The sequence below is a fragment of the Anomalospiza imberbis genome, chromosome 5 (assembly GCF_031753505.1).
Source record: "Anomalospiza imberbis isolate Cuckoo-Finch-1a 21T00152 chromosome 5, ASM3175350v1, whole genome shotgun sequence".
NCBI classification, from domain to species: Eukaryota; Metazoa; Chordata; class Aves; order Passeriformes; family Viduidae; genus Anomalospiza; species Anomalospiza imberbis.
Genome location: NC_089685.1, coordinates 61,789,375 through 61,802,891, shown reverse-complemented (window position 1 = coordinate 61,802,891; position 13,517 = coordinate 61,789,375). Strand labels below are relative to the sequence as shown.

At 38.9% G+C, this 13,517-nt stretch overlaps 1 protein-coding gene across 28 annotated transcripts in view; it reads right to left on the bottom strand.

The window, feature by feature from the left end:
- The window catches only part of TNRC6B (trinucleotide repeat containing adaptor 6B), a 130,619-nt gene that overhangs the window by 18,354 nt on the left and 98,748 nt on the right, over nt 1-13,517 (bottom strand). For 24 of the 28 annotated variants that reach the window (XM_068191327.1, XM_068191331.1, XM_068191333.1 and 21 more), the window contains 8 exons: nt 10,804-10,952; nt 9,459-9,629; nt 7,092-7,217; nt 5,915-6,046; nt 5,280-5,375; nt 4,874-5,051; nt 4,354-4,488; nt 4,001-4,177 (listed from right to left, as the gene is read on the bottom strand). In XM_068191327.1, coding sequence (XP_068047428.1) covers nt 4,001-4,177; nt 4,354-4,488; nt 4,874-5,051; nt 5,280-5,375; nt 5,915-6,046; nt 7,092-7,217; nt 9,459-9,629; nt 10,804-10,952 — 1,164 coding nt within the window. The remainder of the gene's footprint in view (nt 1-4,000; nt 4,178-4,353; nt 4,489-4,873; nt 5,052-5,279; nt 5,376-5,914; nt 6,047-7,091; nt 7,218-9,458; nt 9,630-10,803; nt 10,953-13,517) is intronic. The other 4 variants (XM_068191326.1, XM_068191344.1, XM_068191349.1 and 1 more) reach the window with 2 other exon arrangements.

The following is a 13,517-nucleotide window of genomic DNA, read 5'->3' as shown; positions in this document are numbered from 1 at the left end:
ATGCCTTGGGGTAAAAGTAATGTGTATATATTCATTGACATTCTTCATGCTTCACACTAAGATGGGATATACTTATCATGCTTTAGTTTGAACTACAGCTCCAGGCATGCCAGAATTTTGAGACAAGAGGATGAATTATATTAAATATGAACACACAAAGACTCCAATTACTGTAAGAAAGATCAGTAACTTGATTCCTTCAATGAATAAAGTGCTGTGGTCAGTTCTGGAAGCAGTGGTGCAAAAGTAAAACTGACAAACACAAAAACAAGTAATGCTTCATATATTATGGGACAATTTGTGTAGGTGTGATAAGAGTGCAAAGGTGGCAGATTCATCCCTTGCTGATACAAGTCCAGGATACAGAATTCCCAACCCAAATTTCTGAAATAATTAATAACAGATTATTATTATACAATTAAAGATCCATTATTAAAAGCAGGATCCAAGATGCACTCTCTAGAATGAAGCAACATAGGATGAATCTGGCATGGAAGGGTTCATTCCAATCACCTTTATAATGAAGAATTATAGTCAAGACTATGACTTTTACAGACAAATACAGAAGAAAATATGATACTACTGGTTAGACTGTGATAACGCACGCGAGAATCTGAGAGAAGACAAAAGAAATGCCCAACTGGGTCAGACCTATGGTCCATCTTGTCCAGTGTTTTGCCAACAGCAGTAGGAGAAATACCATTAAGGGACAGAACACAAACCTGGCCACTATCTGTGGACTACTGGCCTCACAATCTCCCAGTATCCAGAGTTGTCCTAACTTAGATGGCAGAAATACCCTCTATCTGCTAGCACCAGCTTGTGAAACTGTTTTTCCATCATTTTATCCAATCACTGTTTCAACTGGCTAGTATCATCTGTCTCAAGAAGCTGTGAAAGCAATACAACCTGAAAGTTCACCACTCCTGATGGAAAAAAGCTCCCATCTATTTAAAATTTATATCCTCTTAATTCCAGCATTTGCACCACGGTTCTAGCATTGCAGGAGTCACGGAATTAACAATTCTGCATTTATCTCATTCCCTGCCTTCGTGATTTTACAAACATCAGTTACCTCTCCCCATCTTTAGTAACTCAACAAAATAATCCAGGTATCAACACTTTATGAGCAATCAGCACTGCATCATGGAAGAACTCTGCTCAGCTACTACCAAAATACTGCCATCCCCTGACAAGCAGGACCTCCCTTTTTTTAAGGAAGAAGCAATACAGCTCTTGGGTCTACTCAAAATATCTTCTCTGCTCTGAGATAAAGAATCCATGAACACAAGTTAGAACCTGGAAATTAGAACTTGTTTGGAGAAAAAAAGAAAAAAAAGGATGTCCAACTCTTCTATTTGCAAAGATTCTGAGAATTTGAGACTGAAAATTAAGTGCACAGAAAGCTCTAATCAAAAGGTTAATGAATATACAAACAAGGCTCCAAGGATCCAAGGGTATTATTGTTTATGAACACATTCACTCATCAATGAGACCCTGGTCTGGAAAAGCATTTCCTTGAACTACAGCATACTGACAAATTTCCAAACTCTCCTTTGGGGCTGATAGTCATTATCATGCACATTCACCAACTCTTGCTTACAGACATGCTCTTTTATTTCTAGGCAGTAAAGAAGACATGAAATGCATTTCTCCACAGAGTTTTGAAAGGCCCTCTCAAAAAGTTCAAACGTAAGATTATTGTGAAAACCATGACAGACACATCCAGGCCAGTTTGCCTGAAGTATGACTGATCTTGAATGGGAAAATTACAGTCTAAGTATGACCTAAGTATGCAAGTCTGTGCAACATAACCAAGCGACATAGCTCTCACCAATGCAGTAAAACTTGCTCTCACCTCCAGCTGTGATATCAGTTTGATTGGGCACCACTTCATTTATCTTTGTGCTGAACAATACTGCTCTCTTGAATGGCAGAATTTCTGCAGCAGATGGCATTTAGGAGGAAAATGCGAAAGGTGTAGTCAGGATGAATGCTGAGTGACCACTGTTTTCATTCAAAGGAGAAATGCACCTATTTCAAGAGGTTTTCTCTTGTAAACTCATTTTTGTTAACTTTTTTTTCAGCACTGGGAGGAAGAATTCTATCTCCATGCCAGCAACTGAGAGAGGACCTCATCTACAAGCTTGTAGAGAAAAACCTAGAGTGTAAAGCCATTTTAGGTCTTCATTCTTCATCAGGGGTGTTGTATTGATAAGGTAGATCTTTATTTCAGTTTTCCTTGTCAATGAGGCCCACAAGTTAGACTATGAGACAGCTCAAGTGGCTGATGGTCATGAAACAGTAACTTGTCCCAGCAGCCGATGGATCTTGTAGGAGTGGAACAACAAAACTGAATAAATGCCACCTGCCAAAACTCAGGATCTGTTACATGAGGGCTGCAGTCATGGTCTTGGGCTACTCTCACAAGAAATGAGGGATGGTACTGAGGATCTCAGTGAAATTTTATGTTCCAAACTTGTGAACTTCACTTATCCTCTCACAGTGGTGAGGCAGTCAGCAAGAAAAAATTTTACTTATCACTGACAATGGGACTACAGATATCACTAGGGAAGCTCTATAGTATCAACAAGGGGCAAAGAGTAGCTATCAAACTTTTAACTTCTATAACAGTTTTGGCACCAAGAACCTTGCCAAACCCAGTGGCTGCTCCAAAACTTGGAAACATGGCAGAGCTGATCCTCATGTGTCTATTCCGAGCAGCACTGTGTTTCTCAGTATAATACAGGGGAATGGTGACTAAGGAAACAAGTTCAGCAACAATGAGTCTGTAAGTGAAGTCTGATATAAGATTACATTTTGGGAGTTTCTGGCATTATGAACAGCAACTCCAGTCCAAAAAGCTCCATACTTAACAACCAGGCTGACAGAAGTGTAACACAAACATACCTGTACAGAATGCAGTGAGCAGTATGAAAAATTGTTGATGTGCAGATGTTTTTCAGATAACTAATTCTTTATCTCTGTTAGCTCATCAGAAGATGTTTTCTTGCTGGAGTTAGACACTGAGGGCTTCCCTCAAACATCTTCAACCACATTTTCTAGATTTCCTGCAGTTGCATCTGTCACATAGATTCCTAACTTTCTTATGCAAGGTCTGTGCTACTGCTTTACCCAAGAGATGTACCTAGACTTTTACTTTCTTGTGCTCAAGAGGATACATAGTAGAGGGTTTGCAGTTAGTAATGTTTTCCTGGAATGCAACTATCTTCCAGACAAGAGAAAAATCACAGCACCCACTATTTGCTGAACAGCATTGGTGATTATTCTGTGCAACTTCAAGGACACCACTCTGTTTAAACAAATGTTTTATATAGAAAATTATGTGTGTATTCAAATATATATGTACTTTTCCTAGAGAGTTTTCTAGCAGAAACATAAAATTCTGCCAGTGAAACTAGAAAACTTGAAAAATGAGCACCAGCCTGTCATCCCAAAAGCAAGAGACTTCTACCCAAGGCACAAGATTCCTGAGCATAACTGAAGCGTTGCAACACTCTTCTACCCTTTATGTGACACGAACAAAAGTGAACCACAACAGCGTGGTGTTCCCACCACCCCAAAAAAACCTACTTCACATCTTTTTCTTTCTGATTCCACCCTATCAATAATTTTTACACTGTGTCAGTCTAACACAGCACAAATAAGGAATCAGTACAAAAGAAGGGAGATGGTGGTGTATATTCTACGAACACATGTTTTCACGAAATTTTCTGTAAATGTAAAGAAGATATGAGTTCACCTAACAAAAACCAAAGACTACTCAGGCAATTCAGCAGTTAGTTCATATTTAGCCCAGCATATTTTACTGGAAATTCAGGATTTATGTTCTACTTTAATGTGGATGAAATTTCAAAACCAAGATAGGCCAAGCCACCCAAGTATTTTCTTTGCAATTGTTATTTAAGTAAGTATGATGAGGAAAGGTCCAGCACATCTATCCTAAAGCGAGGACACAACCCCTGCCCTTATGTAATACCTGGAGGCCAGCTGGCATTGCTGGATTTACTTCCAATCTTGTTTGTTGGTGGAGATTTGGCAGGTAACCAACTATCACCAGCAGGGCCTGTATGGCTGCTGAGCGGGTCGCCCTGGATTATGTCAAACTGGTTGTAGGGCGATCCTCCGCGAGCCTTTCCAGGGGGCACTATTGCACCTGCAGCATTAAAAACATACATTTACACTCGGGAAAGGTCGGGATCTTCAGGAGTATGATATATTAACACAAAAATATTTAAGATGCATACTGGTGAGGCAAGACAGTTTCATCTAAACTATTTCACCTCTGGCAAGATGATCCTACAAGGGCATTCCCAAAATTCCCCCTCTCACCATTTTTGTGCATATTGGCATCTTGTGAAGCCACAGAGGGCAGCCCTTCCATCATAGTCCACTGCTTAAAGCGGGATTCTGTTCCAGCCTCTTTCCCTCCCACCATGCCATAATCCATGCCACTTGAGCCAAAGCCTGTGAAACAAACAAACGAAACAAAAGTCAATTGTCATCCTGTTTTGTTTTTAACCGTCTTTAAATGGGGAGTCACTATAATCATAAGAAAAAGATGGGAAAAAGAAATCAACAACAGCAAAAGTTATGTTTAAGGTGCATCTTCCAAATAAGTGTGTTATGTCAGTATGCCATGATATGCTTTCTTCTTAGGTTTGTCTTCTTCCCATGCAATGAAAAATAATGCAATTTGATTCAAAGCTGACACTTGTCATAACCTTTGCTCTAATGCTTTTACATAAATTACTCATTTCTGGACCCAGACATAAGTGACTAACACAATTACCATATTAATAATAGGGAAGCTACAGGCAATGCACCAAACCTATTTCCACAAAGTACTTACCACCTGAACCGTATCCAGGTATCTGCCCTTTGGTCTGTAAATCTGAGAGACCCACATTCAAAGGATTGGGTACCATGCTGTCTAAATGTGGCTTAGGCCCAACAGGGTGGGATGGCGAATGCTTCATGCCAGGCTGCCTCTGCTGCTGCTGCTGGAGGGCACTCACCATACGAGCAATCTGCAAATGAAAGAAAAAACTGCTTCATCTATGCTATAATGCAATGCAAATTCCAGTAAACATAAAGAAACAGTGAATTAGAGGAGATACAAACGACCCTGCTCTCCATAAAGTGCAATGTGAAGAGAGCGGATGATGTTACTAAAGCCAGCACCATCTCTTACTGCAGACTGCATTTCCCCAGCAAACTTCATACTTCATATGATTGACGATAACAGTGCCACACACCTGTTGCTCCTGCTGTTGTCGCACAGCTTGAGATAACTTTCTCTGGCTCTGTAACAGCTGTTGCTGCTGCTGCTGCTGAAGAAGGAGCTGACAAGCCTACAAGATTGGGGGGGGTGGGAAGAGTGAAAATATTGAGCTCATCAAGTGAAATATAATTGCCAGGAGCTATTCACTAGCAAATGCTTTGCTCAGCACTTAGGTAAACTGTTTCTCATTCCATTCACTCAAATAAAATGACAATGAATGCATTAGAAGAATACTACATCCTTCACTTAAATCTTAAAGAGTTTCTAATTTAACACTGTGCAACAGAAGTACTCGTACCTGCTTTATTACCATCACTATGACTATAAGTCTGAAGAAAACTTCATGAAAAATCAACAAACAACTGCCTTCTGCACAAAAACGTGGCTTGGAGTCATTACTAACACACTGCAATCCACAATAATTACATGGGCCTATTAGGTTTGTCTGCTGCCTTCTATCAGGACTTTATTACCCCATAGAGCAAAGAGGGAATACTTGTACAAAATAACATCAGTAGAACAAAACCGAATTAGAATAAGCATAAAAATAAAACTCTTTCAGCAGACAATTTGCAAACTGTCTTGTCTCACAAGATTACAGCTACTTACTAATTGAAACTGGGGAATCTGTGGAAGCTGGCTCAGCATGGCAATCTGTTGTGGAGAAAGCTGGGGGCCCATATTGAAAAGACCAGGATTCAAGCCACTGTTGGGAAACTGTTTGAGCATGGAGGCCGAAACCTGCATGGAAACCAGTTACATATCCTGAATGCACTGCTACGAGGAAAAGATGATGAAGTACAAGTATTTCTGTACAGGAACAAGTATGACACCAATCTTCAATGGTGTTCTGGGAAAGACATTACAGATTTATTAACATTTAAACATGCATAGTCTATAACTTGGGCAGAGTGAATACCTCACTTGATTGACAGTATACAGTATTACATGTGCAGATGCAGACACACACACAAAGGTTATTCCCCCAACCAATAAGGTGCTAGAGACTCTACTAAATTTAAATGCTGATATATACGCAGCTAACCAGTAATCACAGTACTGCTTTATCACATTAAAAATGTACTGCTTGACAAGGGAAAAGAAAGGCATTCAGGCAGTCACTGGAGCAAAGAAACAGTGCCTCACAGAAAGAGTTAATCTCTTTGTACATTGAATAAGATACAGTAAAAGACAGGAGTAGGTGGAGAAGAATCCCCCCGTTTCTCCCTGCATTATTGGAGAGTTACACAAGTACAACTCAAGAGAATCTCAAGAACTGTTCACCAAGTCCAAAGCAAAAGGTAAACTTGTACATTTGGAGAACCTGAGGTCTTAAGATTAAGCTCTGCAATATAAACGTAACATGTAGCCCCTTCATCAAACCTCTCTTTTGGGGGGGACAGGAAGCACAGGACAAGACTACTTAAAAAAATTAAGCAACCTGTCACACTTCAGAAACACTTTAAGCTTTCACGTTTATTTGTTCTTTTTAAAATACTTTGAAAAGCCTATATAAGACATAGGATTCCCAAATTCATTTTCGAGGTTTAAAAATACTGGTAGCGAGCATTTACCATCAACTGCCTTGGAATAAGACAGAATGCTAATGCTTCTGCACTGAGTTTTAAGTACTTTTCCTATGAATTTCAATGTTTTTATCTTATTTAATTTTTCCATTTCTTAACATCAAATTGAGATCAAGACAGGTGTATAAGTAACCTCAATGATGTGCTCTGAAGGCTGTAGCTCTACTTTTACAAGTAATCAGTTGCTATAAATTCCTTACCTGGGGAGAAAGGAATTGGGGAGGCACTTGCGCCCGGATATTGGGGGAAGGATTTAGTGGCTGCACTGGTGTGTGCATGCCCCTCGATTGTGCTGTGCTGTTTCCAAACAAACCATGATTGCCACCCTATAAAATTAAAGCAGTAGTGAGAAGATGAATCTTGCAGGATAATGGATTTCTATGCTAATCACTACATATCAGTAACAATGAGCCAAATTACTGACTTAAACGGAGTTTCCTTAGAATTACAGACATTTGGCTAAAATCAGTAATATCCTACCTGGGTTAAAGCCACTGTACTACATATTTGAGAAGCAGGTTGTTTCTCCTCTAACACTGAAGGGTCATGCTTATCTACTTACTTCAAGATATGACAAATCTAATGTTTTAATATTCTGCACTTTACGTATCAGGAAATGGAAACTTGGAGTACAAACAACAAACTAAAAAGCCATTCCATTGGCTTAAAAGTATGGCAAGACTGTGTCAACAAGAATTCTGGCCCCCATTTTAGAGAAGATAGGTACTTTTCCTGAGTACCTGTTTCCAGGTTGCTGAGATATCACTCACAAGGCTATTTTTTTTTCTCTGTAGACCTTTTATTAACTAATAATATTTGAGAATTCAAATTTTAAAAATTTCCCTTCAGCCATGAAAACTTCAACATTCTGGATTTGGATTTTCCTTCCCCTTTTCTTCCACTAAATTCGAAGAAAATTTTCAAGTGAGAAAGAGTTGTGGGGTTTTTTTCTAGTGATATATTTTCTAACAGAAGAATACTTGCTGTTTGAGTTTTTTAATGAGAAGTATTTACTGATTTATAAGCAACTTCTGTAATAAACCCTAATGCATGAACAAGACCCAAGAAAATTTGTGATTATGTTTCACGATTTCAGCCTCTTGAACAGACTTTTTGGGTACCATTTTTCAAAAAAAGCAAGAAATGTTATCAACAGTCTCCGACACTAACTAAGCTACACTCTCTTGCTTCTAAAAGCTGAAGCTCATACTCCAAAGCATCCTTATGTGCCATGAATTTGTCTTTTCAGTTTCAAGACCCTCCCATCTCCTGCTGTCTATCAGGGTGTCTGTGACCCTCAGATACCTGGGGTTCTAAAGAACGTATTTTCCACTCTTCACCCATCATTCCCTATTCTGCCCGTCCATGCCAGCATTGCTGTACCCAACATAAATCCATCATTATTCCAAACTGAGATCGTGCAGGCCTTCACTAAAACCTTTCCTTCCCTTATATACCAGGATTTCATAAATCCTATCATAACACTGCATAATACTCCTACCATTAATACTGTGCATCCTCTGCTATCCTTTTGCTCAAACACAAATCTCTCCTCCTGCTTCTACACTGGCAGCACTATGGATTGCCTCATTCACCTGCATCTCCCTCCACTTAAAGTATCTTCTCCTTCAGAAGCAACTACTAAGCATGCGGGAAGACAAACAAAAAAACCCAAAAGACAAGAGGTTTTATTCTGGAAAGAGTCAGCAGGACTCAACTATACATTAAAATTTTTGAGAGGCCTTGAAGCTGCAGTTACACTTTCAGCTCTCTCTATAACTCCTCTCTATGACAAGAGTTCTGCACACTGAGATCAACAACATGCCTGCAAATTTTGGACTTAATCTGATGTTCAACACTGTGTCACATAGAAACAGAAAGACAACACAAAGAAACACCATCATGTTAGGCATATGACTACATAAGCTAGACCAGCTGCAATAATTAGGTACTATTCTTTTCATTTCCTAGTATTCCTAAAATATTTCTTCTAGAACAATGCAGAACATAATAGCTAGAAATTCTCCCGAACTACACTGTTAATCACTGTTACTTCCCCACCATTTCCCTGTACATAAAAATATTGCTACTTTAAGAATTTTTAAAGGCTACTAAATCAATCCTTACTTTGAACTGTGAGGAAGGGAGAAGGGAACAGGCACAATGCTAAATCACTGCAACTTTTTACAGGCACATTTCGACATACAAGGTCTTTGAGTGGAGTCTGAAAAACTTCAGTGTTGGGTTTGATGAGGCAAATCAACAGCCCCTAACTGGGTTTTAAGCCAGCAATTAAAATGAAGGATACTACTGACTTCACGACTTCTGAAAAGCACATCCACCTGCTGTTGCACTGCGATTTAGGAAGAAGCCAACAAAACCAGACCAGAGTATCTTCTGATGCTAGGAACCAAAGCGGACTGATTCTCAATGGCCTGAGACAGCTGAAATTTCCAGTAACAATTTTAATCTATTCAGCAGAAAAACAAATGCAAGCAACCAACTAACTAGGATTAAGCCCAGGTTGCAGCCTTATAACAATGCATCTTATAAGGTGGCCTGCTTACTTGTCTAGCAGCGAAGTTTTGGGGACTGAGCCCTGAGCCGATTGCCCCAAGGCCGACGTTGGATAGTGTGGAACCAGAGGGAGACAGCTTGTAGCTGGGAGAAGGGGAGAAGGGAGAGCAGGGAGCCTCATCCCCAAGGCACCCATCTTGATTGGAGAAAGGCAAAGTCAGCTGAAGCAGCAGTTAGCCAACAGCAGGAGTTGGTTAGTGAAGCAACAGAACGCAAGAGGAGAGAAAGAGGGACGGTGAGTGACTAGGAAGAAGCAAAGTTAATTTGTAATAGCAGTTACAAGGACAAAACTTCTGATTCAAACGATCACTTGACAATTAAGATTTTGGTCCAGGGAGATACTCTTTCAGCTTTCTTTTTAAAAATATATTTTGAACTCTCATGAAATTAGTTTCTGATAGTGGCTATTGCCACTACAGAAGCAAACAAATCTTGAATGAATTCCTAATGTTAGCACACACCTACCAGCATAATTTGTTAGGAAACGCATTAGCTTTGCTCATGGTATTTATTAATTATGCCACCAGAGGGAGTTGACAAAACTGCTTTTTGGCTTGTTATACCAAAATGGAGGAGTTAAAAAATTCCTAGACAGTTAACACGCCTTCAGAATTTTTAAACCAAATTTGTTTTCCATTTTACATGTGATAAACTGCATCTAAAAAACCCCGAAACAGCCCAAGAGCGTTCTGCATCTACTGGACACTCTCCAATTCATAATGTGAAGCAATTAATATTTGATAATAACAGTGAAAGCTTCTGTTTAAAATAGGCAAGAATATGAAAGAAACACTATCATAACATACAACAGATGTCACAGAGAAACAGATGTTGTACAGAAGCTTACAGTACATGGACATACAGCGTAAGGGGTTGTGGAATTTAGAAAGGGTGTTTCCAATAAATGCCAGACATGAAAGAAGAAAAAAAATTTAGAAGACTGTGATTACTTATATTTACTTAGATCTCAACCATTTTTTTCTTTACAGTAGATGACTATAGTTAGTAGCCAAAAGAATCATCATGATGAAACCTATAACAAGTTTTATTGCTACCAGAAGTTTACCTTTCCAAGAAAAAAGAAAGGAATTTGTCTACATTGAAACCAGTCTAATCTAGAATAAAAAGCCTCGCTCCCACCAATTTTGTTTGTCTAGGCACACCTGACACCTGTTTTAGACATACATTTCTTCTACCAATAAAACTACCCCACACCTTTTACTACTGAGCTCATTCAGGGTTATTCAATTTTTAGCACCTGCGGAGAACTAGGGTAAAAACTGGGATGTTGAACATAGAGGTTGGTATTAATTTATCTAAAGATATTTCTCTCACCTTCTCAAAATAAGGCCCACTATCTGTGGTTCCCATGTCTTTGGAATTAGGTGGACGGAACCCAGATCGATCCTTTCTCATCATGTCATTAAAATCCCCGAGATTCACAGCTCGTTTATCTACCTCAAACTTCTTATCTGGGAGACCACCTGTAAAAAAAAAACCCCAAGAAATTAGTGCAAATAATCTCTACCATGTTTCACGACAGCAGGTTCAGAGCCGAAGAATTAATCTTTAAGATCAGGGTATTAATTACATCTGTCTTATAATTTAGCACAGCTACAGTTGGTATTAAAAGTGTTGAAAAATAAATGTAGAAAGTCTCATTTAACACTGAACATGCCAATTTACTTTATAGAGTTTAATGTGAAGTATTTATCACAATTTATGTAGAGATATAAACACAAACATTTCAACTAATCATATTAATTAATGCCTAGTTCTCTATGTCTCCCAAAACCTGCACTGTAACTCTTTTGGGATTCAGTATGTAGAAAGACCACTATTTAAGTTCTCCATGTATTGTGCTTAGCTTCTGCTGGGTTTGACATTGAGAAATTGTTTGAGATCATTTGAAATATTTGGTCACATGCACATAATTTGGTCAAGATTGTCCTACAGTCACACGAACTTAATTCATTAACAGAAGACATCAACTGGTATGTTGTAACTCCAGATAGACAACCAATCTCCCTCAGCCTGTACACAGTAACACAACCAGTAACAGACACTTCTCAAACACCCTCTAAAGTCTCCTGCTAATGTTTAGTCAGTAACCTGGTGAAGTATGAGATGTCAATAGCAGATGACTAAACTCAAACATGCATGGTGAACAAGACATCGGCTTTCTCTAAAAGCTTTATCAACAGCCAAAGAGCTGACTGGAAGAAGTTTGCCACCTTACACACTGAACTGTTGCCAAGGAACAATCTTTTTGGTCAGATGTGACACCTGTAAGCTATCAGATCGATATTGCTATGTTGAAGTAGATGGAAAACATGTTCGTTTTAAAATACGGATGTGATATAAATGAGCTTTACTGGTATTTTTAGTTTTAAAGAATACTGTTTAGTTAGTAGCACAGATGGTCTTTCCAAGAATCATTTTAAAAACATGTCAGCACAATTAACAAGAAAATCTGTGACTTTTCCAAAGGAAGTTGGTGATAGATAACCTACCCTACCACTGACAAAACACTAAACCTTTAACAGAGCAGACAGCTAATCACTTTAACACCTTCAAGACAGTGTTCTTCAAAGAAGCTTCTCAAATCCAGCATCTCTTCCTAATGTCCAATCCCAATCTATGAACATTCACAGCAAAGCTACTGCCAAGAAGCTATGAAACTGACCACTAGTTGTGTGGGTTTTTCTTACCTGCACAGCTTTCAAAGCTTTCATCCTCTCTGATGCCTTCAACATAATTTATCATAAGACAGTTGACAAATCACCTACATATCTTAAGCTTGTAACTGGAGTCATACTGACCTGGCTGAGCTTGTGGTTCTCTGATTCCTTTCTAACATATCCTGAAAGCTACAACTGGCTCTGCAAAAGCACTCACAAAGTGTCACAAACAGCTCGGTGCTGTCAATACCTACATCACACCACTGCACACAATGCCAGCAATGTGCTACTAAAAGGCTCATGTGCTTTCGTTCCACACAGGAAGCCCTGGCCATTAGCTGCTTGAAAAGAAACTGAAAGCAAGGCATAGTTGCATCACTGTCTGAAATGAAACTGGGTCAATGCCAACACAAGATGACTAAGCCACAGAAACACCCTTCAGTCTCTCGGTTATCCTGATGATCCAATCGACTCCTCAAGCATTACTGAATGATGCCTTGTAAAACACACAGAACATTAAAAGAGCACCTCTGAAAGCTTGAAGCACAGATTTGCATGTCACTTAGTGCTGAGGCAGCTGCTTAAACTTCAGTATAAACAAGGCCTCACAGAGAAATGATTGCATTCCTTTATGCCATTCACAGAAAATTCTAATGCAACCTTGAAACATGTTGTGTGAGTCTTGTCTTTTGAACTTGTGAACTAAAGCTATAAATAATGGAGGGAGCTAAAGAATAGCTTTACCTTATGTAGTACATAGCAACTGACAAAATGTGAAAAGTTTGAATTACCCTTTACAGTAGGCAAAAACACTTGTGTATGAATAAATATGAAGCCCTGAATTCTCTACATGCAGAAACACAGAACAGGCTAAAGGTTACTCCATCTTCATAAAAAAAAGACCCTATCATTTCTTGGATTTTTCCCACTATTAAGAGTTGAGAAAAACACTGTGAAAAATGCAAAATCAGACAAGGACTTGGAAGATGACGTTCACACCCTAGTGTGGGAAATAACTTCTAGGAAGTACATCTTCTGCACCACATGCACAGAGCTAGAAGAAGAAAAACAAATCTGAATGCAATGCAGAATTATATAATATGATCCTGCACTGGGAAGTAGGAGACACAAACTGCTGCTGAGCAAAGTTACCAGTTTGCCATATTAAGTGGTAATATTGCCAAATATTAAGTGGTTCTGACAAGCCACTTTACTGTAGCAAGCTTTATATCTCAGAACTTAGAGAATAGGAGTTATTTCAATGGGGAAAAGGAAAGTTATATCCTATTTTCAAAGTAGACAAGATATCCACTAAAGAGATTTGACAGAAGAAGAAATAAAGTACATTTGCCTCAGACATTATCAATC